The following is a 27,967-nucleotide window of genomic DNA, read 5'->3' as shown; positions in this document are numbered from 1 at the left end:
TTATTGACGTATCAATGTTCCCAAGCGTTGATGCATCTACCTGTATTTTTCTACCATGCTAGGTAGCCAATTGACCGATCTCGATCTTAAAATTAAACGTTCACAATAAGTCTATTGTTATGTGAGGCAGTTGGAACCAAAATATTTTGCCCGTCAAACTTTTGCATTTTAGGCAATTAAGTTGGATATAATTTCACGGTAGCTCTCTCCATTTACAAGTACGTTACGATTCGCAGCATCTCTGAAGAAGTACTGCCAATAATGCCACCGGCCCATGTACCTCACCTAAACATGACTTGCAATGCCTCTGACCCAAAATGGACAATTATGCTTATTTACGTACCCAGTGTGCCAAAAATGAGCTTCGATTAAACTGACCATAAAATGGAAGAAGCGCGCGATAAACTTTCTCAACAAAGTAAGCACTTTAATAATGAAATTCAATGCTTTACTTTACTCGTTTGTAAGACGATTCATATATAAATTATAGTTTTAAACTAAGAGAGTGCTGTTTCAATCAGTGTTACCAAAAATATAATAGCTAAAAATTCACCCTTTATTTAAAAACACATTCATGGTTCCATAACAACCTTCTGTATTCTCATTTATATTGTGTTATATGTTTTGAAATAAACAAAAGTAATAAAATGAATTTCTTTCTATCTAACCCCAGATAAATATATGTCCAGGCGAAAATCAAGGCAAAGCCAAGATAACGGCTCCCTTCACTTCCCGTCCATTTTTTTCTTATTATACAATCAAAAACTGACTGGAAGCCACCATATGTGTGTATGCTATCACTTTATGTGGATTGCCGTAAAGTGTGAAGAAGAATTGTTTTTATGAACTCATTCCTATACTCCAACATGTGAATAGTTTCTTTGAACTATTTCGTTTCGGAACGGCACAACACTTCCACAGATTCCTCCCATTGTAATAGGAAAAAATGATAAACACCCGCCTATTTCGTCTTGTTCGGGATAAGCGATTAAGTGTTCCAGTGCTGCGATACTTTCATGATGAATTTACTAAACCTGAACTGAAACGAGAAGCTGACAAAAAGCAGGAAAAACACACCTCCGATTATGAAACGGAACAAGCAGTTTTGACCGGCGCCATGAGACACAAATTCAAAGAGTTTCGGGAAGAAGAATCACCGGAAATATTGGATGTTGTTGAGGAGCGGGAACGCTATCAGACACAAGATGAAACCGATGATTTGTACAGTGATGCATATCTGGGACTTAATTTAAAAAGTACGTATTTCGGAATTGGCTATAGATTCCTATTTTTAATATTGTTTGTATTATTGCAGGAGGTGTACATGGTGTCTTTGATGTGGAGGATCTAGTGGATGTTTTACGCAAAGAAAGTGCCGAAGATATATTTGTTTGCTCTGTACCAAAAGATCTAAAGTATGTCGACCACATGGTTATCTGCAGTGGTCGCAGCTACCGCCATATGTTGGCCACAGCAGAATTTGTGAGACGGGTGTTCAAAATGAAAAGACATAAAGGTGATGTTCTGCCAAAAATTGAGGGCGAAAAGAGTCGCGATTGGATGGCCATGGATTTGGGTAATATAGCCTTGCATATTTTCTCACCAAAAGCCAGAGAAACATATGACTTGGAATCGTTGTGGGCAATTGGTGTGGAATACGATCGGGAATACAATAAACCACAGGATCCATTGGTGGAACTTTTCGAAAGTCACTCAACGTTATTGGCTGATATTAAACCATTGAATAAGACATAGTAGTAGTTTATTTTAAATGAATTGTTACTTTGTTAGTTTTATTGCAATTTAGTTCAGCTTACAATTAAGAAAGATTACATATATACATATATTTTTTGTTATATTAAATCTACCACACTATATTATTGTTGGCTAGTTTCTTGTGGAAGTCATATAAGCTTGGAAACACATAGCTTGGATCGATTTTATCTTCCCCGTATTTCTCCATCAAATATTCGGCATTTTTCTCATGCACCAAAGCTGCATTCCAACCAGCCCCCTTGGCAGCCATATAATCTGTTGTGGGTCCATCACCAATGTGTAAACATTGCTCAGGTTTGAGATCCTTCAGTTTTGAGGCCTTAATTGCCATATCGAAAATTTCCGGACTTGGTTTTTCCACCTTACAGTCATAGGAGTTGAGAGCAAACTCAAGAAAATGATCAATTTTTAAATTACCCAAAAGCTTGGGTAGACGTGGATCAAAATTTGCAATCACTCCCATAACAAAGGGTTGTTCCCCCTTGCCGTTTTCTCTAGCTCCCAATTGTTGTTGCATGCGCAAGTAGTTGAGTAGGTCAACACTACCATTACAATGCTGCCAGCATGATGAGGTCTTATACAGCTCGAGTAAATGTTTGCTGAAATTTTCGATTTTATCTTCTGGTATACGCGCCCCGCTATCGGCAAATGTGTCTGCAATGAAACGGTGAGTTAATTAAATACGATTGGAAAATGATGAGAATAATAATTTCAATTTAGGTACTTACTAGCAATCAACTCTCTCCACCACTGCTGCCATTCCAGCAAAGCTGAGTGCCGGCCAAAATTTGGATACAATCGGTTCATTTTTTGCCTGAAATTATGGAAAAATAGGAAGTTATTTAAATGATTAAAATTGGATTTTGAAATCATGTCGTGTTCATATATGGCAAGGATTATTATATCGGAAATAAGAGATGCAGTTCTCGACTAAATAAGTTTTAAATCAGAAATTTGATACGTCCAAAACGTGCTTCATCGAAATAACGGTTTTAAACCCTTGGCCTCTTTGGACCAAATCCGTTTCAGGACATTTGGAGTCGATCTAGCCATGTTCGCCCGTCTGTTAAAATTATTCCAGTGACAGCTCATTATATTGATTGCAAGCGTACAAAAGCATTTTGGTGAGAATTTTCCAGAAAAAAAGTTATTCGTGATGGAATTCAAGCGTGATAGTGTGATTTCTTTATTTTTGGCTTGAAAACCACAAGTGGCTATCGTTAGAGCACTCCAGCATTTAAATGTGAATAAATGTTTTGTGTCTCGTACCATCGCTCGTTACCGTTATGCTGGTAGCAAAGCCCGACGTCAAGGAAGTGGACGGAAGAAAACAGCAACATCAGCAGAAATGGTTCGAAAAGTAAAGAGGCGACTTGATCGAAACCCGCGTCGCAGTGGCCGAAAATGGCTCGTGAGCTGAACATATCGCAATATTCCATTCGGCAAATATTGAAAAATGAGCTCGGGGTAAAGCCATTGAAATTCCAAAAAGGAACTTACTTACACCGCAACAGAAAGAAAATAGAAAATAGACTCAAAAGAGCTAGAGTTGCTTCGCTTGCCCGAAAGTGGTGGACTGCCGAATTTGGTTTTCTCTGTCTCCGATGAGAAAACATTCGTTGTCCAGCAGTTTGTAAACAAACAAAATAATCGTGTTTACTTGCCAATGAAGTCAGCTGAAAATGTGCACCCTAGGTTGGCCACCAGAACTCAAGCGCCGGCCATGGTGATGATGTGGGCTGCCATAACAGCCGATGGTCGTTCTCCGCTCGTATTAATTGAATAGTTTCATCAGAATAAATGCCGAATATTATCGCAAAAATATTCTGGAGGGTCTTTTTGAGTCTTGGGCACGCAAACATTTTGGCTGCAGACCTTGGACATTCCAACAGGACTCAGCACGTACCACCAAATAATGGTTACAAAATGAGGTTGCTCGATCCATTTCCAGCCGAATACCAATCCGTTGGACTATTGTGTATGGAATATTTTTTAAAGCAAGGTTGGCACTAAAAAAAACCAAAGTGTCGATCACTTCAATCAAGCGCTTCGCTGGGAATGGACCAAAATACCGCAGAGCAACATTCGGGCAGCGTGTGACGGTTTCATTGGCCGTTTGAAGGCCTTAACTCTTGCCAAAGATGGCCGATTCGAACAAATCTAAACTTATTCTAAGATTTGATGCTATTTCCGACATTTTATTGCTTTCATTCAAAAAAATTTAAAAAAATGTAAAAATGTGACGTTTGACTTTGTTGCAGATTTTTTATCTCACCCTGTATATTTCAATTATGGCACGTTGTAGCATTTATATCAGCCTTAGGTCAGATAAGAATTGGACATTATTGGCAACCGCTTCGGAAACTCCCCCATAGAGGGTCAACAGTTAGAATAATCATAACTCAAGGCTGGGGGTATACATCTGTCGGCAAAACCGACTGATAATATTTAACATGTTACTTGTTTTTTTTACCGCTGGTAGTTTTTCCATTTTCGGCCAGCATAATTAATAATGGAGGCTACCTGAATAGGCTGTATATAGACTTTTCTCTGTTTTCGCTTAGTTGGCATCAATTTTATTCTATGTGTATCGCAAAATAATGCTTAGAACTTAACATTTTATATTGTCCAATTAAATAAATTCAATTTAGCCAAGTTCACATTCCATATCTACCACTTTTTTAATATCCAAATGTAATTATTTTATTTTATTTTATATTATTATTTTAAACAATCTTCTAATTTATTTTACATACCAATTTGCTCGGAAATTTTTCACCAAATCATTGTTATTACAACGTACACCGAATAGGGCGCCAATTTCACCATATTGTTTGCCGGGACTTGAACGGAATTGCAGCAAAGTGTTGGTCACATCAAAGGTTATTAAACGTAAACGGCCCAAACTTGACATAGCTTTCAATTTATTTTCTTTTCAATATCAAATCGCTGCTCTAATTTTGAAAAATGAACTTTCGTCTGTTTGTTGTTATTTTTTTACAGAGCGTTGAGTCTATTGTCCGCGTATATACGCTCATGTATATCCGGCTTCGTAGAATAATGACTTTGTTTGGTTTCAATAATGTCACCACTTGCGCTCGCTAGCCACCCTGACTACTCTGCCGATTTCTATTATAAATGAGTGGCAGCGGAGAAAACAAGAAAAATTATTAAAATCTTCTCCGGTTGCAATCAAATGCTGGAAAAATGGGAGACTATACAATGTATGTATGTGTGATTGTGTACGTAAATAAGTATGTACTACACCCTACATTAGACAGTTATATGGCACTGGATGAACCCATGGTACAATAATTACCAATGTTAAACTACACATTTTTCAGTTGTAATTCGAATAATTTTTGAATTAATTCGTAACATTTCATTTGTAATTCGAGAATTCCATTTGTAATTCGAATTATTTCAGTTGTAATTCGAGAATTCCAATTGTAATTCGAATAATTCAATTTGTAATTCTAATTATATTAATTTTTAAATTCGAATCATAATATTTAAAATTTGATATATTAACAATTGCCTTTGAAAAGGGACTATTCAGTTTAATATAGAAATATAGACATTAGTAAATGCACACTAGTACGGTGAAACGAAATCGACTCGAATCGTATTTCAAATAGTTATATTGTTTATTATTTGATTTGATTACTAGTTGTCAGCTCTGGTGATAAGCTGACTTGTGTTCCATTCATCCATATCAGTGATACGTACCAGCTGAAGGTTTAAACGTCATTCGCTTGCTGGAATTGGCCTGCCGTGGCACAATGACACCAAATCTGTTTGTTTGTTTATTTAGTACAGTGTACGATTTTGTATAAAATTCGAATTACTTTTGTAATGTATCAGTACTCCTGTGTTTCGGGTTAATTGTGCACCAAATGAGCCATATCAGTCCAAATGGTCTGAATTTTGGCACATCCGACCGAATTCAGTCTAGAAGCAAGTACATCAAAAATTTGGAGAAAATTGGTTCAAATATAGCTATACCTCCCATGTATATGTTTCATCGGATTTAGGGTTTTAAGCCCTCCACATGCGCAATGGGCACTCCACAACAATGATCTTTGGTACCAGATATCAGATACAGCTCGAAAATACCTCTGCCAAATTTGTCCACCATAAATTTAATATAAGCCCAAAATGGGATAGACTTCTTCATATTCAGCCGAATTTTTCCATTTGGTGAAACTCGGTCGGATATATCTAGTGCTCCAATAAATATTATACCCTCAGCCATTTGGCTACAGAGGGTATATACAATTAGATACGGTCAAAACGTGCCTAGTCGAAATAACGGTTTTATACCCTAGGTCTCTTTGGACCAAATCCGTTTCAGAAAATTTGGAGTCGATTTAGCGATGTCCGTCCGTCCGTCGGTCTGTCTATCTGTCTGGCTAGTGCGAACAATAACTCTCGAAGGGAGTATCCGATTTGGTCCAAACTTGGTACATCGTAATATTTTTGTCAAACTTAGATCGAGTTTGTGGGAGAGGTACTTAATGGAGTGGACTAATATTGTCAATTATCGCACCTGACCTAGCACTGACAAAAATATTGGTATTAATAAAGTTTGCAAAAAATCGAAAGGTCCCTTCTCTTTCCATGGGGTAAATTATTTTCTTTGAAATTTTTGAATTTTTGTGGAGAGGTACCAGAAAGAGTGGCCCGATGTGACATATCTTCGAACTCGATCTAAGTTTGACAAAAATATTACGATGTACCAAGTTTGGATCAAATCAGATACTCTCTTTGAGAGTTATCGTGTACACCAGCCAGACAGATGGACGAACGGATATCCCTAGATCGACTCCAAATGTCCTGAAACGGATTTGGTCCAAAAAGTGAAAACCGTTATTTCGATGAGGCAAATGATATATACCCTCTGAAAATATTTTCAATTTCATATTTTCAAAAAAAAATAATTTAGAACCGCCAGGTTTTCTCAGGATTCTCGTAATATGAAAATTTGTTCGCGTTGTATAAGCTTCATGGTTATTCAAAATTTTGACCCGTTGCGGGGGAGGCACCAGAAGGAGAGTGGACCGATTTATCCTATCTTTACACCAAACTTTGGGTTAAAATATTGTGATGTTTGAAGTGTGAAGAGACCCGGATGCTTATTTCAGATTTTATAATTTTTTTTGGCTATTCAAAAATGTTTCCCCTGAAGGAATGGTCGGATTTTTACCATCTTTATAACCGATTCTGTGTTGATAGATAAACAGAGATTTGTCAAGTCTGAATGGAATGGGATATAAATTTCGCGTTCTATGGGCTTCACGAATATTCAAAGTTGTTACCCTATGTGGGGGAGGTACCAGAAGGAGTGGACCATATATTCCATCTTCACACTAGACCTTGGGTTAATAAAAATATTGTGATGTGTGTAATTTAAAGACAATCGGACTCTTACAGCATATTTTATGAGAGTTGTAATTATTCAAAATTTTGACTCTTTGTGGTGGAGGTACTTGATGGAGTAGACCGGTATTGTCCATTTTCGCACCTGACCTAGCACTGATGCAAATTTTAGGATTTGTAAAGTTGGAGAAAAATCGGATTATCCTTCCTTTTCTGTGTAGTAATTTTTTTTTTTTTTTTAAATTTCGACCTTTTGTGGGTGTGATACCAGAAGGAGTGGACCGATATTGTCCATCTCCGAACTCGATCTAATTTTTATAATAATATTACGATGTACAAAGTTTGAAACCATAAAATCGTAATTTCGATGTGTCACGTTTTATCCGTATCAAATGATATATATCCTCTCCAGCCGTAAGGCTGAGGGTATAATTATTCCTTTGACAACGTCTGATGGTAAAAATATATATCCATGAATATTTTCCTCTTTTATAAAGATTTTCATATCACATTTTCATGGAACAAGAATTGACTTTCTGAATTAATGCTTTTAATTATATTCTTACTAAGGGAACACGTAAAATGATGACACTTCTTATGTGCTTAATTTCATTATTAAAATTTTCTTTATAAATGTTATCCTATGGAGAACACAGTCCTCCTCAAAGGAACTCAAAAACATTTGAAATATTTCGAATGTCTTACAGTAGATTATGGTTGATTAAATATCCACCATCAATGCCGTTTATAATTATACACGATTTTATTTAAAATGTCATATAACACTATATAATCCCCCACTGTGGCTCACAAGAGATTCTCTCTCTCTCTCTATCTCTCTAACTTTGTATGTCTCTTTTTCCAAGGGAAAAAAGAGCTGAAACATAGATTAAGAATAATCCACAATATGTAATACATACAATGTGATTATAACTACATTCGTGTCTATGGACACGAACGCTTTCACATATTAAATAGATCCAATAATAAAACTGACATTCCTTATCACTGTGTTATTTTTTTTGTCGGGATTTAATGAGTTATTATTACCTCTCAATTAAAACCAGTAGCTTAAACATATTATACCTATTTCAATGGCCATTTATATTTCTTATGAGTTTCATAAATGTCTGGGACTGTCATTTTGCGATTATTGCGGGTGTAGATTATATACTGCCCCCGCTGATAATTTTGTCTAAACAAAGACACGAAAATGTTTTTGTGGAATACTAATAATTTGGTCAATGGACTTTGCTACTACGTCAGCAAGATGCATGTGTAGATTTCTTATGAATGTACTTATATTGTATTCCAAAGTCTATAATTTAATTTCCATGTTATTTTCTGTAGTTCGACGATAACACTATGCAACAATATAATTGCAAATTCATCTTCAAGTAAGTAAAATAGTGTTAAGTTTGTCCGGATCGAACTTATAATGAAAATATCGGAAAATATACAGGGTGAGATGAAAAAACTGCAACCAACATCAGTCTGCTGTCATTTCTGAGCCACTCCGACAGCTGTTGAAATTATTCCTGAAAAAAGTAATTCGTGATGGATTGCAAGCGTGATAGAGTGATTTCTTTTTATTTGGCAGAAAAACACAAGTGGCTACCGTTAGAGCACTCCAGCATTGAAATGTGAATAAATCTTTTGTGTCTCGTACCATCGCTCGTTACCGTGATACCTGTAGCGTAGCCCGACATCAAGGAAGTGGACGGAAGAAAACAGCAAAATCAGCAGAAATGGTTCGAAAAATAAAGAAGCGACTTTATCTAAACCCGCGTCGCAGTGGCCGAAAAATGGCTCGTGAACTGAACATATCGCAATATTCCATTCGGCAAATATTGAAAAATGAATTCGGGGAAAAGCGATTGAAATTCCAAAAAGTGCAAGAACTTACACCGCAACGGAAAGAAATTAGACTCAAAAAAGCTAAAGAGTTGCTTCGCTGGGCCGAAAGTGGTGAACTGCCGAATTTGGTTTTCCCCATCTCCGATGAGAAAACACTCGTTGTCCAGCAGTTTGTAAACAAATAAAATGATCGTATTGACTTGCCAAAGAGGTCAGCGGAAAATGTGCACCTTCGGTTGGCTACCGTGGCATCAGAATTAATGTCAAATATTATCGCGAAAATATTCTGGAAGGCGTATTAAAGCCTTGGGCGGGCAAACATTTTTGCAGCAGACCTTGAACATTCCAATAGGACTCAGCACTCAGCACGCGCCACCCAAAAATGGCTACAAAATGAAGTTTCTCGCTTCATTTCAAGCGCACAATGGCCATCAAAATCTCCGGATACCAATCCGTTGGACTATTGTGTCTGGAGTATTTTAGAAAGCAAGGTTGGCACTAAAAAATACCAAAGTGTCGATCATCTCAAACAGGCGCTTCGACGGGAATGGGCCAAAACACCGCAGAGCAACATTCAGGCAGCGTGTGACGGTTTCATTGGCCGCTTAAAGTCCATAAAAAGAGGTGACCAATTTGAACAAATCTAAACTTTTTTTAAAAGTTGATGCCATTTCCGAAATTTTTAGCTTTCATTCAATAAAATTTAAACAAAATATAAAAATTGTAGAGTTAGACTTTGTTGCAGTTCTTTTATCTCACTCTGAATACCGAATATTCCATTAGATCGTCAATTTTCGGAATATCGAGAGGTACAATTATATGGGAGCTTTACGATGATGTGGACCTACATAGATAATGGATACAGGAAATAAGATTGATTTTAATGTCCAAATACCGAACTTAAAGCTATTCCGCTAGAAATTGTTTGATTCTCTGTAAAATCGGAGATACACTTATATGGTCGTATAGAGGAACTATATCGACAAAGTTTTGCCCAATTCGAACTCTAAATACCAAATTTTAAACTATTCAGTTTTGGGAGTGTGGCACAAATCGTCCCTCGACTATTTTTTTTGTGGCGATACCTGAAGCCATTGGTTTACAAGCAACAACGCTTTGGAAACCGATATTCAACGCTGAAAAGTTGATCTAGAATGACCTTTCTGCAAAATAGTCGTAGTGACCATATGAAATTACCCACCAAGTAATTTGGTATGATATGTGTTTTATTTAAATCAAATCAACTCAACAAGCTCTTAGAAAAACTCTCTTATATACTTTCAATTAGGAATATTCTAAATAACTCATTGTCAAACTTGACAAAGAAATCCTTCCAAATAAATTATTGCTTCATTTTTTGTTTAAGAGATTTTTTTCACAGACAATACTTAAGTTGTGCTACAAGAACAACACAGTTATTGTATATTTTGCTTATGCCGAAAAGCATGCTTCTAATTTGTATATAAATATGCAACTACTATACAAAACAGTAATCACAAATAGATGGCGCTTTTCTTGCAATGCCAATATGTAGAGTGATTTACTTCATAGTTATTTGTGTTAAATGAGGATGGCGATCACATAAAACCATTTATGGTAGAAGAATTCAGGTAGATGCACCAACTCTTGGGAACAAAAAAAAAAAATTTAAATGTTTTTCAATATAAGTAGATTTTTTTGTTTTCTTATAAAACGTCAATCGGAGGTTATTATAATATGCGCTTTTTAAGCAATTTTTACAAACTTAAATAGTTTTTCATTCAAAAATTTCAATTCTAAAATTGGTTTGACAGTTCATTGTCACATCAGCTGTGTCGATGCGTCTACTTGTATTCTTCTACCATTGTACCACTCCTACTTCAAGTGAGAACATAGCCAACAATGCCATGTCACAAATTCTAATCGAAATGGTTTCAATTTCGTAATTTAAAATCAATGTTTTTATACCCTCCACCATGGTATGGAGGGTAAATTGAGTTTGTCATTCCGTTTGTAACACCTCGAAATATAAATTTTACACCCCACTTGATCAGCATAAAATTCTAAGGCGATTTAGCCCTCTCCGTCCGTCGGTTCGTCTGTTGTAATTACGCTGCAGTCAAAACGAATTAAGATATGAAGCTAACATTTTGCAAAGATGTCTTTTGTCTACAGGCAGGTCAAGTTCGAAGATGGGCAATATCAATCCACGATATCGTATAACCCCCATATAACGGTACCCCCCGATTTTGGGTATTTAAATTATTTTACCCACATTTTTCAATGGATCAACTCGAAATATACATTTTAGACCCCATAAAGCATATATATTCTTGATCAGCATACAAATTCTATGCCGATTTAGCGATCTCCGTCCGGACAATCCGTCTGTCCGTCTGCCGAAATCACTTTAGCTTCCGAACGAAATGAAGTAGGTTGATAAAATTTTGCTTAAATATATATTATGTCTGCAGGATTTTTGGTATTGAAAACAGGCCATGTTGGGCCACGTTTTGATATAGCCCCCAATTTGGGTATGTTGGTGATTTAAGCGACATTATTCACCGGAAATGTTTCAAATTTGGTATCTGAAGTTCGTAATGGATATTACAGCCTATGACAGAAAATTGTCTGTGCGTGAACCTTCGTATTGCCCCCATATAACGGCACCTCCTGATATTCGGTATTTTGATGATTTTAGCGGAATTGTTTCAAATTTGGAATTTGAAGTTCGTATTGGATAATACAGCGTAAGACAGAAAATTGTCGTGGACCTGCACAGACAATTTTCTGTCTTAGGCTGTATTATCCAATACAAACTTCAAATCTTCGTATAGCCCCCCATATAACGGTACCTCTCGATATTCAGTATTTTGATCATTTTAGAGATATTATTCATCGGAATTGTTTCAAATTTGGAATTTGAAGTTCGTAATGAATGCTACAGCCTAAGGCAGAAAATTGTCTATGCTGGTCCACATCTTCGTATAGCCCCCATATAACGGTACCTCTCGATATTCGGTATTTTGATCACTTTAGCGATATTATTCACCGGAATTGTTTCAAATTTGTTGTTTGAAGTTCTACTACAGCCTAAGACAGAAAATCGTCTGTGCAGGTCCACATCTTCGTATAGCCCCCATATAACGGTACCTCCTGATATTCGGTATTTTGATGATTTTAGCGTCATTATTCAACGTAGTAGTTTCAAATTACGTATTTAGAGTTCGTAATGGGAACTACAGTCTGTGACAGAAAATTGTCCATGCAGGTCCAGGTCTTCCTATAGGCCCCATATATCAGTTCCTCCCTATATTCGGTATATGGACGATTTTAGGTACAATATTCACCGAAATTGTTTGAGATTTCGGATTTGAAGTTGGTAATGTAAGCTACAGCCTGTGACAGAAAATTGTCTATGCAGGTCCAGGTATTCGTATAGCTCCGATATATAGCGGTACCTCTCTATGTACGGTATTTTGATGATTTAAGCCACTTTATTCAACGTTTATTTCAAGTTTCGAATTTCGAATATGGTAATGGCTTGTGACAAACAATGTCTATGTAGGTGCAGGTCGTACAGACCCTAATATAACGGCTATATTCGGTATTTTTAAGATGTTAATAGAATTTGTTAAGGATTTTATTTTTTGAAAATTTCCAATTTCGTTCCAAATGGTGGAGGGTATTCAAAGTTCGGCCAGGCCGAACTTACTCCTTTTTAACTTGTTCAAGTTTCGCATTTGAATATTGTAATGGCTTATGGCAAAAGTTGCCTATTCAGGCCCACGTCGTCGTATAGAATCTAATATAATGGCTATATTCGGTATTTTTAAGATTTGAAGAGAATTTTTAGCGGATTTTATTTTTTGAAAATTGTCAAATTCGTTCCAAATGGTGGTTGGTATTCAAAGTTCTTATTGGTACACATTTTGTGCAGAGAAATGTATCGCTGGGGTATTTGCGTTGACACGATTTTGTTGACGTGGATCCATCAAGGTGGCGGGCGGAATTTCGTATGTGTACTCGTGTATGCGAATGCCTTTTTAGTTCACAGCTCCCTATTGGCGACGCTTAGGGCTATTTTCAGGAGATTATGACGATGACAACGTCGTCGACGACGACGACGATGATGATGATGAATAATAATGTGTGTGGGCATTTTCGAAATGAACGCCTTAAAAATAGACACAGACGTAATTTATCATGAATTTAAATATTTGGCGAAATAAAATAAGTAAATTGATGAAAATTTAAATTTATTTAAATTTTTGGTTTTCGAAAAAAAAAGTTAAAAAAAATTTTCTTTGGCTATAAATTTGTTTGCTGCTTAAAGTGTCAAAGATGCTAGAGAATTTTTGGTTAAGAATTCAAGGAAGGAAAATGTTTGAATAAAAAATTGAATTAATTTCCATAATCACCTTAAACTAATTGATCCTAACCGATATCCTAGTTTAAATTGGATATTTTGTGAAACAACTCCGCAAATTGCAGAAATACTGTTGCTCCTTCGCTATAGTCGTGGTGGTATCCAAAATGCATGCGGTATGACACTTTATGGCCCAGAGTAGTGGTTACTTTATGGCAAGTTATGTGGTTCAACACATTGATATACATTCGATAAGGCCGGAAAGCTTGCCTGCCGTACAGCCAACAACAACGACAAAGTAAAGTTATTTAAAAAACCTCAGGAAAAAAATATTTCTCATATTTTTGGTAACCCGTTTACCTTAAGTCAATCCACATATGGGTACGTGTCAGTTTTATTAATGATCGTGGGAAGGGAATGCGACTTGCGACCGAACGCACGCATAAAGCACGTTCCTCTCCGTTCCAGCTATTGCGTTCGGTGGCATCAAGAAGAACCAGACTAAAGAATGAAAAAATGTGGCAAAAAGGAATACGCCGAAAAAGAAATGCGGCGGCGAACGATAAGTTGGGGAAGAGAAAAAAATAATGGGAAATGAAGCTCAATTTTTTTGTGGAACATTACAAAGTTATTCGATGTTGCACCCTCAAGAGATTTTTTATATAAAATACCTTTAAAAGTTCTTTTATAAATAGAAGATCTTTGAGAGGTCTCTTAAGGTGGAACGACTTTAAATGTTTTTTTTATACCCTCCACCATAGTATGGAGGTTATATTAAGTTTGTCATCCCGTTTGTAAAACCTCAAAATATACATTTTAGACCCCACAAAGTAGATAGATTCCGTCTGTCTGTCCGTCTATCCATCTGTCCGTCTGTGGAAATCACTCTAGCTTCCGAAAGAAATGATGTAAGTTGATAAAAATTTACTTAAATATGTGTTATGTCTGCAGGACTTTTGACATTGGAAATGGACGATGTAGGTCCACGTTTTGGTATAGCCCCCATACAACGGTACCTCCCAATATTCGGTATTTTGATCATTTCAGCAACTTTAATTAGCGGAATCGTTTCAAATTTCGTATTTGAAGTTCGTAATGAGTACTACAGCCTATGACAAAAAATTTTGTATGTAGGTCCATGTCCTCGTATAGCCCCCATATAATGGCACATCCCGATATTCGGTGTTTTGATGATTTAAGCGACATTATTCTCCGGAATTGTTAAAAATTTGGTATTTGAAGTTCGTAATGGATACTACAGCCCAAGACGGAAAATTGTCTGTGCAGGTCCACGTCTTCGTATAGCCCCCATATAACCTCCCGATATTCAGTGTTTTGATGATTTTAGCGACATTATTCTCCGGAATTGTTACAAATTTGGTATTTGAAGTTCGTAATGGATACTACAGCCCAAGACAGAAAATTGTCTGTGCAGGTCTATGTTTTTGTATAGTCCTCATATAACGATACCTCCTTATATTCGGTATTTTGATGATTTTAGCTTCATTATTCACCGGAATTGTTTCAAATTTGGTATTTGAAGTTCATAATGGATACTACAGCCTAAGACTGAAAATTGTCTGTGCAGGTCGACGCCTTCGTATAGACGCCATATAATGGTACCTCTCGATATGCGGTATTTTGATGATTTTAGCTACATTATACACCGGAATTCCTTCAAATTCGATATTTGAATTTCGGAATGGATACTACAGCATAATTATCTGGTTCACGTTTTCGTATAGCCCCCATTTAATGGTACCTTCCTATATTCGGTATTATGTTTATTTTAGCGACATTATTCACCGGAATTGTTTGAAATTGGGTTTTTGACGTTCGTAATGGATATTACAGCATACGACAGAAAAAAAAATGTGCAGGTCCGCGTCTTCGTATAGCCCTAATATAAGGGTACCTCCCGATATTCGGCATTTTGGTGATTTTAGCGACATTATTCACCGGAATTGTTTCAAATTTGGTATTTTAAGTTCGTAATGGATAGTACAGCCTAAGACAGAAAATTGTCTGTGCAGGTCCACGACTTCGTATAGATTTCATATAACGGTACCTCCCGATATTCGGCATTTTGGTGATTTTAGTGACATTATTCACCGGAATTGTTTCCAATTCGGTATTTGAAGTTCGTAATGGATTCTACAGCCCAAGACAGAAAATTGTCGGTGCAGGTCCACGTCTTTGTATAGCCCCCATATAACAGTACCTCCCTATATTCGGTTTTTTGATGATTTTAGCTACATTATTTACGGGAATTGTTTCAAATTCTGTATTTGAAGTTCGTAGTGGATACTACAGCCTATCATAGAAGATTGTCCGCGCCTTCGCATATTCCTCATATAGCGGTTCCTACCCATATTCGGTATTTTGATTATTTTAGCTTCATTATTCACCGGAATTGTTTCAAATTTGGTATTTGAAGTTCGTAATAGTTACTACAGCCTAAGGCAGAAAATTGTCTGTGCAGGTCGACGCCTTCGTATAGACGCCATATAATGGTACCTCTCAATATTCGGTATTTTGATGATTTTAGTGACATTACTCACCGGAATTGTTTCAAATTTGGTATTTGAAGTTCGTAACGGATACTACAGCATAAGACAGAAAATTGTCTGTGCAGGTCCACGTCATCGTATAGCCCCCATATAACGGTACCTCCCGATATTCGGTATTTTGATGATTTTAGCTACATTATTCACCGAAAATGTTTCAAATTTCGTATTTGAAGTTCGTAATGAATACTACAGCCTATGATAGAAGATTGTCTGTGCAGGTCCACGTCTTCGTATAGCCCCCATATAATGGTACCTCCCGATATTTTTTATTTGGATGATTTTAGCGAAATTATTCACCGGAATTGTTTCAAATTTGGTATTTGAAGTTCGAAATGGATACTAGAACTCAAGACAGAAAATTGTCTGGGCAGGTCCACGACTTCGTGTAGCTCCCATATAACGGTACCTCTCGATATTCGGTATTTAGATGATTTTAGCTACATTATTTATCGGAAATATTACAAATTTGGTATTTGAAATTCGTAATGGATACTACAGCCCAAGACAGAAAATTGTCTGGGCAGGTCCACGACTTCGTGTAGCCCCCATATAACGGTACCTCCCGATATTCGGTATTTTGATGATACATTATTCAACGATTTTTTCAAGTTTCGCATTTGAATATTCATCCACGTTGTATTATCCCTAATATAACGGCTTTATTCGGTATGAAGATGCAGGAAGAAGGCATATGAGGACCTAGAAATCTTCTTTTTACGACAGAAGAAGAGTCTGACTTGACAATGTTGGATTTCCAGGAATTCTATTATAAAGTCTTCTACATGATTTTTTTTAGAATGATAAACCTAATATGCGAGTAATCTCCATCGAATGTCGGCAATACATCAATAACGCATTCCAGCGATAGCTGGAATACTTCTCAAAAGCAAACATTACTTTTTGTGAAATTATTTACGACTTTTTACGATACTTGACCACTTTCGAAATCATTTCGAAATCATTGTTGAAAAGAATTCTCAGTAGTTGGGCTGATTTGTATCCTTTTGTATTTCATTGTTGTTATTGTTGTTGCTGTTCGTTTTATTTGTATTGATGCGCTCGATTGCATGCACATCGTGTGTATGTGTGTGGTGCGGCAGAGTGCGGGTGTGCCGGTCTAATCATCACCGAAACAAAATCAATTCCTGGAAAAATCACTTGGAATCTTGGGAAAACTATTTTGTTTGCACTCTGTTTGTTTTCGGCCCTTCGTTCTCAGGATCGGTGGTGGTTGGTGGGATAAGGATTTTATGATGGGATGGGTTTTTTGTGGACGTTAAGTGGAGTACGGAGAGACAGAGCGATAAGTAGCAAAATAAACAAACAGGAAAGAAAAGCAAGAACAACAACAACAAAAACTGGTTACAAGTGACCAGATAGGTAGGCCACTGCTGCGTTGTGATTGGTATTCTCGCATGGGATTTACTTGTGACGGCCATGGTGTTGGTGTCTGTTTTTCCTTTCTCTCAATTGCCATAACTAATTGTGTGTGTGTGTTTGTAAGTGTTGTTGACGAAGACGATTCAACATTGAACAGTTTTCCCAAACACACACACACACACAAAATTCCTTGGAAATCCAGTTATTTATTATCCATTTGCAAACGGGCCTGGTAGCATCCATCGTTAAAGCCAAGATCAAAGTGCCGGAACCGAAGCGTGCAGAGGACTCGCTGTGCATACAATTGCAATTTGTGAAATGTGAGATATTGTCGTCGTCGTCCATCGTTGTCGTCAAGTGTGTCATCTTTTCCTGGAAATGCGTTTAAGGATCTAATGAAAACATAATACAACGAAATCCTGTTATTCTGTTTTTCCTAAGAATTTTTCAATGAATTTCTTCTTGGACCCTGACACTTGAGAATTGCCGCTCGTAATGGCCATAGATAACTGGGGAAATTTTTAAATTTCATCAGAAATTCTCAATGAAATGCCATAGAAAATGGACCGTTATGGGTGTTAAGAATAACATTTCCCAGGAAATGAAAGGATACCATAAAATTGCTCTCAACGTCTCCTAATGAGTGTGACGAATTGTGACACAATGGCTTGGTATAACCGAGAACAAAAATATTTTGTAGGCAATTTTCGGGGAAAAGTTAAATGTAGATCTGCAAAAGGGTCTTAGACCCACACCCCCTTCCTTGAAAAAAATTTTAGACCCAAAATAATTTTAGACCCAACAAAGTATATATATTCTTGATCAGCGTAAAATTCTAAGACGATTTAGCCATGTCCGTTCGCCATAATATGGAGGGTATATTAAGTTTGTCATTCCGTTTGTAACACCTCGAAATATACATTTTAGACCCCACAAGGTATATATATATTCTTGATCAGCATAAAATTCTATGTCGATTAAGCAATATCCGTCCGTCTGTCCGTCTGTCCGTCTGTGGAAATCACTCTAGCTGCCGAACGAAATTCAGTAAGTTCATAAATTTTTATTCAAATGTGTATTATGTCTGCAGGACTTTTGTTATTGAAAATGGGCCATGTAGGTCCTCGTCTTCGCTATGTAGGTCCACGTATAGCCCACATATAACGGTACCCTTCGATATTCGGTATTTTGATGATTTTAGCGACATTATTTACCGGAATTCATTCAAATTTGGTATTTGAAGTTCGCAATGGATACCACAGCCTAAGGCAGAAAATGAGCCATGTAGGTCCACGTCTTCGTATAGGTAGCGGTACTACCTGATATTTGGTATTTTGATGATTTTAGCGACATATTTTACCGGAATTGTTTTAAATTTGGCATTTGAAGTTCGTAATAGATACTACAGCATAAAACAGAATATGGACCATGTAGGTCCACGTCTTCGTATAGCAACCATGTAACGGTATCTCCCGATATTCGGTATTTTGATGATTTTAGCGACATTATTTACTGGAACTATTTCAAATTTAGTATTTGAAGTTCGTAATGAATACTACAGCCTATGACAGAAAATTGTCTGTGCAGGTCCACGTCTTCGTATAGCCCCCATGTAACGGTACCTACGGATATTGGGTATTTTGATGATTTTAGCGAGATTATTTACCGGAATTATTTTACATTTTGTATTTGAAGTTCGTAATGGATTCTACAGTCTATGCCAGAAAATTGTCTGTGCAGGTCCACGTTTTATAACCCCCATGGTACCTCCCTATATTCGGTATTTTGATGATTTTAGCTACATTATAAACAGATTTTTTTCAAGTTTCGCATTTGAATATGGCAATACTTTCTGACAAAAGTTGTCCACGTCGTCTTATAGACCCTAATATACGGCTACATTCGGTATTTCTAAGATTTTGAACAGAATTTTTAACGGATTTTATTTTTGTAAAAATTTCAAAATTTTTACCAAATGGTGGATGGTACTCAAAGTTCTGCTCGGCCAAACTTATTGCTTTTTTTACTTGTTCCAAACTATTTATACCCTACAACACTATGTGTTGGGGGTATTATAAGTTGTACGGCCCGGCCGTACTTAGAGCTTTTTTTCTTGTTCCAAACTATTTATACCCTACAACACTATGTGTTGGGGGTATTATAAGTTGGATTGGGCCAAAAATTATGTAACACCTCGAAAAATTGGTTTCCCACATAGGAAAGTATATATGGATCTTCCAGTCTCGCCGAGCTGAGTCGATCTAGCTATGTATGTCCGTCTGTCCATGTTAATTTGTAATCACAAATCAAAATTATGGCACGATCCTCACGAAATTTTTCATAGAGGTAGAGTTATGGTCAGAATAGAACCCAATTGCTTTTGGAGATGATCGCATAATATTTAGGGGTTAAAATGGGGTTATAATGGTACATCCCGATATTCGGTACTTTGTTGAATTTAGCGACATTATTCACCGAAATTTTCTCAAATTTGGTATTTAATGTCCGTAATGGATACTACAGCCTAAGACGTAAAATTGTCTGTGCAGGTCTACATCTTCTTATGATATCGTTGACGAATATAGCCAAATATCGTAGACAAGCAAATCACATGGGTGAAGCTAAATTTGAAGATACAGAGGGGCCTCTTGCTTTTGTAGATGATCGTACGCAATTGAAGCCAATCGACACGCCTGAGAAGAGAGTTAAGGACACTGAAGAATTCTAGCATTTTAGATGACCATTGGATTATATTTAGCTGTAAAATGGACCACAAAAACTAACAGAACGACGGAGTGCGTAAATATTGGACAAATGTCTCTTGTCAACATGCTGAGGGTAATATCTGGGCAGTGCTACGTGACATAATTTCAAAAGCGAAATCTTCCAAAATGGAGTTGGACATAAGGGGACTTCTAGTATATATTATAGTGTTGTAGGGTATCACATGGTCGGCCCCGCTCGACTATAGCCTTTGCCTACTTGTTTTTCATATAATTTTAAATAAATTTTTATTTGGTATTTGGAGTTTGTGCTACTTCAACGAAACTATCTCAAAATTGGTATTTAGAGTTCACACAGGCTTCTCGAAGTGACTTCCATGGAGGGAATGCCTACGAAAAGCCTTCCATAGGGAGAAGAGAAGTCCTTTGAGAGATGGTTTTCTATGGGATATAATATCTGTGAAAAATCTATAAAGAGAGGCCCTGCTAATGGTATGCCATGGATAGAAGTCCTTTCAAATATCTTTTATGAAGAGGAAGGTCTTTGAAGATGTTCGAAAGATCTTCTATAGATAGAAGAACTTCGAAAAGTCTTCTTCCAAAGGTTTTCTATGAAGATAAGACCTTAGAAGAAAGTGGGCAGGGTGGATTATGCGGAGAGAGTATGTTCAAATGGACTTTCTTCTTCAATTAAAAAAAATCCTACCGCTGGCCTATTGAAAAAAATGTTCGACCGATCATTTTTGGAGAGAAGACCTTCAAGGAGTTTTCTATGGAGAGAAGGGTTTTCTATGTTCGTAAGTGGAAAGAGGACCTTCAAAAAGTCATTTATGGAGAGAAGACTTTTGAAAGTCTTCTGTTAAGAAAACACCATCGGAAAGTCGTCTATGGAGAGAAGAACTTCGAAGGATCTTGTACAAGGTAAAGGTCTTCTTTAGAATGAAATCATTCGGTACGTCTATTCAGCTATGGCATCCGAAAGATCATAAATGGAGAGAATACCTCCGATATGTCTTCAATGGAGAGAAGGTCTTTGAACGATTGTTTGGAACGGAAATGGCCTTTGGGTGGCCTTCTGTAAAAAAGGGTATTTTAAAGGTCTTGTATGTTTATAGGTCTTCTATGGAAAGAAGGGCTTCGAAAGGCCTTCCATGGAAAGACCTTTAAACATACAAGACCTTTAAAAGACCCTATTTTACAGAAGGCCTTTGGTTGGTCTTCTGTAAAATAGGGTATTTTAAAGATCTTGTATGGAAAGAAGGGTCTCGAAAGGCCTTCCATGGAAAGACCTTTGAAAAGTCTTCTATGTAGAAAAAAAGCGGCAAAAACATTCTACGGAGAGAACAACTTCTATAGGTCTTCTATGGAGAAAAGTCTGTCGAAAGATCATCTATGAAGAGAGGGTATTCAAAATGTCTTATATGGAGAGAAGGGCTTCGAAAGGCCCTCTATGGAGAGAAGATTTTCGCAAGGTCTTCTTTGAAAAACTTTTCAAATGTGTCTATGGAGAGGGGACCTTTACAAGTTTTCTATGGAGAAAAGCCCTTTTGTTCCCATTTATATGAACTATCAAAATTGATACTTGGAGTTCACAATAGGCACCACATTTTTGCACATTCTTTTAATATAGCCCCTATATAACTGTACCGGAATCGGTATTCAAATTTTATTATTTCATTGTTTAACCCATTTGGGAGATATGGAAAATGTTCAAATTATTGGAAAGTATTCTCGTGGAAGAGATCGGCCCAAGACCAACCAGCTACATATAATTGAAAATCCGCAAAAAACCCTTAAAAACATAATACTTTAAATTTTGTCAACCTGTGAGCTGCCTTCACTTTGAAGACATTCCAAGAAAGCTTATGATTAAAGTACAAGCTTTGAAGTTTGACTCAACCTTGTCTCCAGATTTTCGGGGTTCTGAAGGCCTTAGAGTGTTGCATTTACGATCTTTATTAGGAAAATTAGGTTTGTTTTCCTGGTGGAAGTCGGATGAAAAATGGCTCAACTCCACAGTCAACTTTTAGTTCCAAAGTTCTAACTGTTTTTTTTTTCAGATGACATACCTTCTAGAAATGTTGGACCAGTTGGTTGATTTTTTAAGTTGTTACGATTACCACAAATTTTTGAGGAGATTCAAATTGGTAATGGAAAATTTTGGCTAGCTACTCTTCCAGCTAGAAGCAACGTTTGTCAATGTACACCGATTGCCATAGGCACTCCAACAAGCCGAAACAATGATTGCAGCTAACAAGTGTATGATGCAGCATCAAGCATGTATGTAGGTACCTTTCATGCAGGCCACTAGCGATGCAAGCTAAATTAAAAAATTATTACTTTGCTGTATTGACAACTTTCCACAAACCCCATCCCATTCCACCTCACCTCACCCTGGCAGAATAGCTGTGGTAGGGCTTATTTTCGTTAATTACCATTTCGCCCTTAATGGACAAATGGGCCGTGATCGTGATTATGCCGCAATTCGTTTACCAGTCAACCGCCTGTAACTAAGCATGGATGTCGTTGTCGCTGATACCCCGCTTGCTGATGGTGTCGCCACCGCCTTCATTTGAAGTGGCGTCAGAATTTAACTCTTTAACATAAATGACCGTCGATCAATTCATCGATGGATGGTTGGATGGATGGATCGCTTCATCTCCTTTGTAGTTAACCTCATTCATATGAGCGAGCCGCTTTGCTCATTAGTGATGCAAGTTCATCAGAAATGCTTGCACACACACACACACGCACAATCTACATAAGTGGGCTTAAGGTGCAGACGACCGAAAATGGTATGCAAGTTATTTAGCTGGAGCTATAGATGGAGGGACATTGAATTGGGACCACATGGGCTATGAATGTCTTGCACAGCTTTGATTTTTAGAAAATCATTGCTCAACAAGCGCTCAAGGAAGGCCACTGTCCATATGGGGCCATTAAAAGATATTATGTCCTTATAATGAGTAATGGACTATCCAACGATTAGCTATCCAAGAACTTTGAATAACTTATAGGCTATTTTTCGATAAGCTATTGATGAGCTATCGATAAGCTAACAAGAAACTATGAACGAGCTATGGAGAAAAGAATTTCTGGAGGGTTCTAATGTGAGAAAATTTTTATGGAGAGAAAAAATTTCAAGGGTGTTGAGGACAGAGCATTAACGTGACTTCCTGGGTGAGAAGAAATTCTATGGAGAACAGATGCTTAAAATTGTTTCTATTCAGAGAATACTGCTTAAAGGTTCCTCTAGAAGAACTTTATTTGGAGAAGAGACGTTTACAAAATCTTTTGTATGAATAGAAGAGTTTTATATTCTCTACTATTTAGAAGAGACATTCTGCTGCTGAAGAACTTCCATTGAGGGCAGGTCTTCAAATGGTCTTCTTTTGAGAGAAGAAGCATTCTACGAATATTTTCGGTAGGTTTTCAATGGAGAGAATAACTCGAAAGGAGAAGACATTCGTAAGATCTCTCTTCTATAGAGAGGAGACCTTCGAAAGTGTCTCATTCATTGAGAGAAGGTCTTCGAATATTATTTTATGGAGAAAGGGTATTTGAAATGTATTTTAAGAAGAGAGGGCCTTCTTAAAATCTTCTTTAGAGAAAACTGGAAAAATCTTCTACGGAGAGAATGCCTTAAGAGGTTCTTCTATGGAGAAAAGACCTTCGAAAAGTCTTTTAGGGAAAAGAAGTATTCGAAAGGACTTTTATAAAGAGGACACTCTCGTAATGTTTTCTATGGAAAATGCCGTTGAAAATTCTTTAATGAAAGGAAGGACTTTGCAAGTTTTTCTAAGCTCTTCGAAATGTCGTCTATAGAGAAAGCTCCTTCGAAAAAATTCTACGGAAAGAAAAAACTTGGAAAAACTCTTAGGGAGAAAATGCCTTCGCATTGTCTTCACGAAGGCTTTTGAAAGGTCCTCTATGGAGAGAATGCCTTTCTTTTATAGGGAATAGGGTTTCGAAAGGTCTTCCATGGAAGGAGACCTTCGTAAGTTATTTTATAGAAGAAAGTACTTTTAATTTTTTTTTCTAAGAAGAGAGGGTTTTCGAAAGCTTTTGTATGGAGAAAGCTCTATTGAAAAATCATCTATGAAGGGAGGGCCTTCAAATGGTTTTCTATGGAGAGGAAGGCTTTGCTGGTTCTTACATAGAGAAAATACCTTCGAAAAGTCTCTTAGGAAGAAAAAGCCTTTGAAAGGTCTTCTATAGAAAGAAGGCCTTTGAAAGGTCTTCTATGGAGAGAATACCTTTGAAAAGACTTCTATGAAGAGAGGAGCTTCGCTTCGAACCTTCTGTAAGGAGAAGGCTTTCGAAAGGTCTTCCATGGAAGGAAACCTTCGTAAGTTCTTTTATAGAAGAAAGTTTTCTAAGAAGAGAGGATCTTCGAAAGTTTTTCTATGGAGAAAGCTCTTTTGAAAAATCTTCTACGAAGAGAAGGCCTTCAAAGGGGTTTCTATGGACAGGAAGGCTTTGCTGGTTCTTACATAGAGAAAATACCTTCGAAAAATCTCTTAGGAAGAAAAAGCCTTTGAAAGATCTTGTATAGAAAGAAGGCCTTTGAAAGGTCTTCTATGGAGAGAATACATTTGAAAGGACTTCTATGAAGAGAAGAGCTTCGCTTCGAGTCTTCTGTAGAGAGAAGGCTTTCGAAAGGTCTTCCATGGAGAGGAGACCTTCGAAAATTCTTTTATGGAAGAAAGGACTTTGAATTTTTTTCTAAGAAGAGGGGGTCTTCGAAAGTTTTTTATAGAGAAATCTCTTTTGAAAAATCTTCTACGAAGAGAAGGCCTTCAAAGGGTTTTCCATGGAGAGGAAGGCTTCGCTGGTTCTTAGACAGAAAAAAGGCCTTCGAAAAGTCTCTTACTAAGAAAAAGACTTGGAAGGGTCTTCCATAGAAAGAAGGTCCTTGAAAGGTATCGAGAGAATACCTTTGAAAGGATTTCTATGAAGAGAAGAGCTTCGCTTCGAGTCTTCTGTAGGGAGAAGGCATTCGAAAGATTTTCCATGGAAGGAGACCTTCGTAAATTCTTTTATGGAAGAAAGGACTTCGATTTTTTTCTAAGAAGAGGGGGTCTTCGAAAGTTTTTCTATGGAAAATCTTCTTCTTCTAAGAGAATGCCTTCAAAGGGGTTTTTAAAGTCTCTTAGAAAGAAGGCCTTGGGAAGGTTTTCTATGGACAGAATACCTTTGAAAGGACTTCTATGAAGAGAAGAGCTTCGAAAAGTTTTCGAAAGGTCCTCTATGGTAAATATATTTATTGAATGAAGGACTTTGAAATATTTTCTAAGGGTCTTCTATGGAGAGAATAACTTCGGAAGTTCTTACGTAGAGAAAAGACCTTCGAAAAGACTCTTAGGGAGAAACGGCCTTCAAAAAATCTTCTATGAAGAAGGTGTCTTCTATGGAGAGAATACCTTGAAAGGGGTACTATGAAGAGAAATGCTTCGAAAAGCCTTATATGGAGAGAAGGGTTTCGAAAGGTCTTTTATGAAGAATAGACCTTCCAAAATTGTTTTGTGGAAAGAAGGACTTTGAATTGTTTTCTAAGGAGAGAAGGACTTCAACGTGTTTTCTATGGAGGAAACTACTTCACAAAATCAGCTACAGAGCAAAGACCCTCAAAAGGTCTTCTAAAGAAAGAAAGGGGCTCGTAAGCTTTTAGATGAAGAGAAGACCTTAAAAAAGTCTTTTATGGAAAAAAAATCCTTCGAAAGGTTCTCGAAAAAGAGAAGACATTTTAAAGATTTTCTATGGAGAAATGGAGCGAATACCTTCCAAAAGCCTTCTACAGAGAGAAAATAAGTCCCTTGAAAAGTCTTCTATGGAGAGAAGACCAACGAAAGATTTGCTATGGAGTGAATATCTGTGAATGGTTTTATATGAAGGGAAGGCCTGCTAACGGTATGTCATGCAGAGACAACTTTTGAAACGTTTTCAATGGAGAGAAGGTTTTCAAGAAGTGTGTATGGAGAAATAGCCTTCCATATGAAGAAGAGATTCAAAAAGTCTTCTTCTTAAGTTCTTTTATGAAAAGAGGACCTTAGAAAAACCTTCTGCGGGAAGAATTGCTTTGATGAGTTTCCCATAGGGAGAATATCTTTAAAAGATAGATCTGGGAGTGAGAAGACTTTTTAGGGAGAATATCTTCAAAGGGACTTCTAGGAGAGAGAAGACTTTTTTGGGAGGATATCTTCAAAAGGACTTCTAGGAGAGAGAAGACGTTTTTTTTAAGATTCTACAATGGAGAAGATTCCTTTTCAAGGAATGATGTGTCTTCTGTTGTTCCAACGCGCTTGGAGACATTCGATTCTCGCAAAGTTCTTCCCAACTCACTTGCCACATACTGTCCCAAAACACAACATACCAACATACTTTATCACTTAGTACCACACGTTTTATTAATGTAGTTACTGGTGTTGTTGTTGTTGTTGTTATTGTTGTTGCACTGTCGTCGAAGCATACGTTCGACTTGTTGCTGCATTCTTTCACTTTGTTGACCGATAATCATTAAAAACTCCTGTGAAGTTATGCGACAATGCTTTTCGAACGCTTTCAGGCACATTCCAGTTTCAATGATGATCATCACCGTCATCATCATCGCCAGCAGCAGCAACAGCACCAACAAGAAGAATTACAATAACAACAGCAACAACAATAATGTTCTCCACCGGCTACAGTGTAGACAAATGCGGCCGAGTGTAAATTGTTTGGTTAAGTGTTATTATGGCGCATGCGTTGCGTCGTGGTACCTCCGTCCGTTGTGTGCTAAGCCCTGGCTGTGAATTTGTGAACGCTGTGAAATAAATTAATGTTGGTAAAACAATTGGATATGCGCGTAGGTCCAATAACAAAAATAAAAAAAAGAATGTTGAATGGAATTTAAGTTGTTTTATTTTCTCATAGATACCTGCGGCCACCTAGTATGTTCATCTGGTCTAGTTATATTGCCTACGTCAGTAGATAGTGCTTTTATAATTGGTAGGGTTAGGAATTCGTATAGAAATTCCAATATGTTCTTGAAATTCGAGATGAAAATGAGAGGCATATACATTTTAGGCCCCACAAAGTATAGATCTTCTTGATCAGCATACAATTTTATGTCGATTTAGCGAAGTCCGACCATCTGTCTGTCTGTGGAAATCACTCTAGCTTCCAAATGAAATGAAGTAGGTTGACAAAATTTTACTCATATGTGTATTATGTCTGCAGGACTTTTTTTGACTTTTTGAAAATGGGTTATGCAGGCCCACGTTTTGGTATAGCCTCCATATAATGGTGCCTCCCTATTTTCGGTATTTTGATGATTTTAGCGACATTATTCAACGGAATTGTTTCAAATTTGGTATTTGAATTTCGTAATGGATACTACAGCTTAAGACAGAAAATTGCCTGTGGAGGTCCAAGTTTTCGTATAGTCCCCCAAATATCGATACCTCCCGATATTCGGTATTTTGACGATTTTAGCGACATTATTCACCGAAATTGTTTCAAATTTGGTATTTGAAGTTCGTAATGGATACTACAGCCTATGACAGAAAATTGTCTGTGCAGGTCCACCTCTACGTATAGTCTTCATATAATGGTACCTCCCTTTTTTCGGTATTTTGATGATTTTAGCGACTTTATTCACCGGAATCGTTTCAAATTTGGTATTTAAAGTTCATAATGGATACTACAGCCTATGACAGAAAATTGTCTGTGCAGGCCCAAGTCTTCGTATAGCCCCCATATAACAGAACCCCGCGTTATTCGGTATTTTGATGATTTTAGCGGCATTATTCACCAGAATTGTTTCAAATTTAGTATTAGAAGTTCATAATGGATACTACAGCCTATGACAGAAAAAAATTTTGTGCAGGCTCACGTCTTCGTATAGCCCCCATATAACGTTACCTCCCGATATTCGGTATTTTGATGATTTTAGC

The 27,967-nt window shown here is 37.1% G+C and overlaps 2 protein-coding genes across 2 annotated transcripts; one reads left to right on the top strand and one right to left on the bottom strand.

Annotated features, from left to right (window-relative positions):
* The first annotated feature begins 860 nt into the window (after positions 1-860).
* On the top strand, positions 861-1,877 carry LOC101887957 (uncharacterized). The gene is made up of 2 exons (XM_005181477.4): positions 861-1,256; positions 1,316-1,877. Exons 1-2 carry the CDS (start codon positions 947-949, stop codon positions 1,753-1,755), a joined length of 750 nt encoding a protein of 249 aa, XP_005181534.2. The 5' UTR covers positions 861-946; the 3' UTR covers positions 1,756-1,877.
* Positions 1,762-4,914, bottom strand: LOC101887790 (rhythmically expressed gene 2 protein). Its single transcript, XM_005181476.4, has 3 exons — positions 4,533-4,914; positions 2,505-2,590; positions 1,762-2,430 (listed from the first exon to the last, which is right to left on the bottom strand). The coding sequence occupies exons 1-3, from the start codon at positions 4,688-4,690 to the stop codon at positions 1,865-1,867; spliced, it is 810 nt and encodes a 269-aa protein (XP_005181533.1). The 5' UTR covers positions 4,691-4,914; the 3' UTR covers positions 1,762-1,864.
* Between the last annotated feature and the right edge of the window lie 23,053 nt (positions 4,915-27,967).

The sequence above is a fragment of the Musca domestica genome, unplaced genomic scaffold (assembly GCF_030504385.1).
Source record: "Musca domestica strain aabys unplaced genomic scaffold, Musca_domestica.polishedcontigs.V.1.1 36, whole genome shotgun sequence".
Classification (NCBI taxonomy): Eukaryota; Metazoa; Arthropoda; class Insecta; order Diptera; family Muscidae; genus Musca; species Musca domestica.
This window is presented reverse-complemented; position numbering and strand designations above follow the sequence as displayed.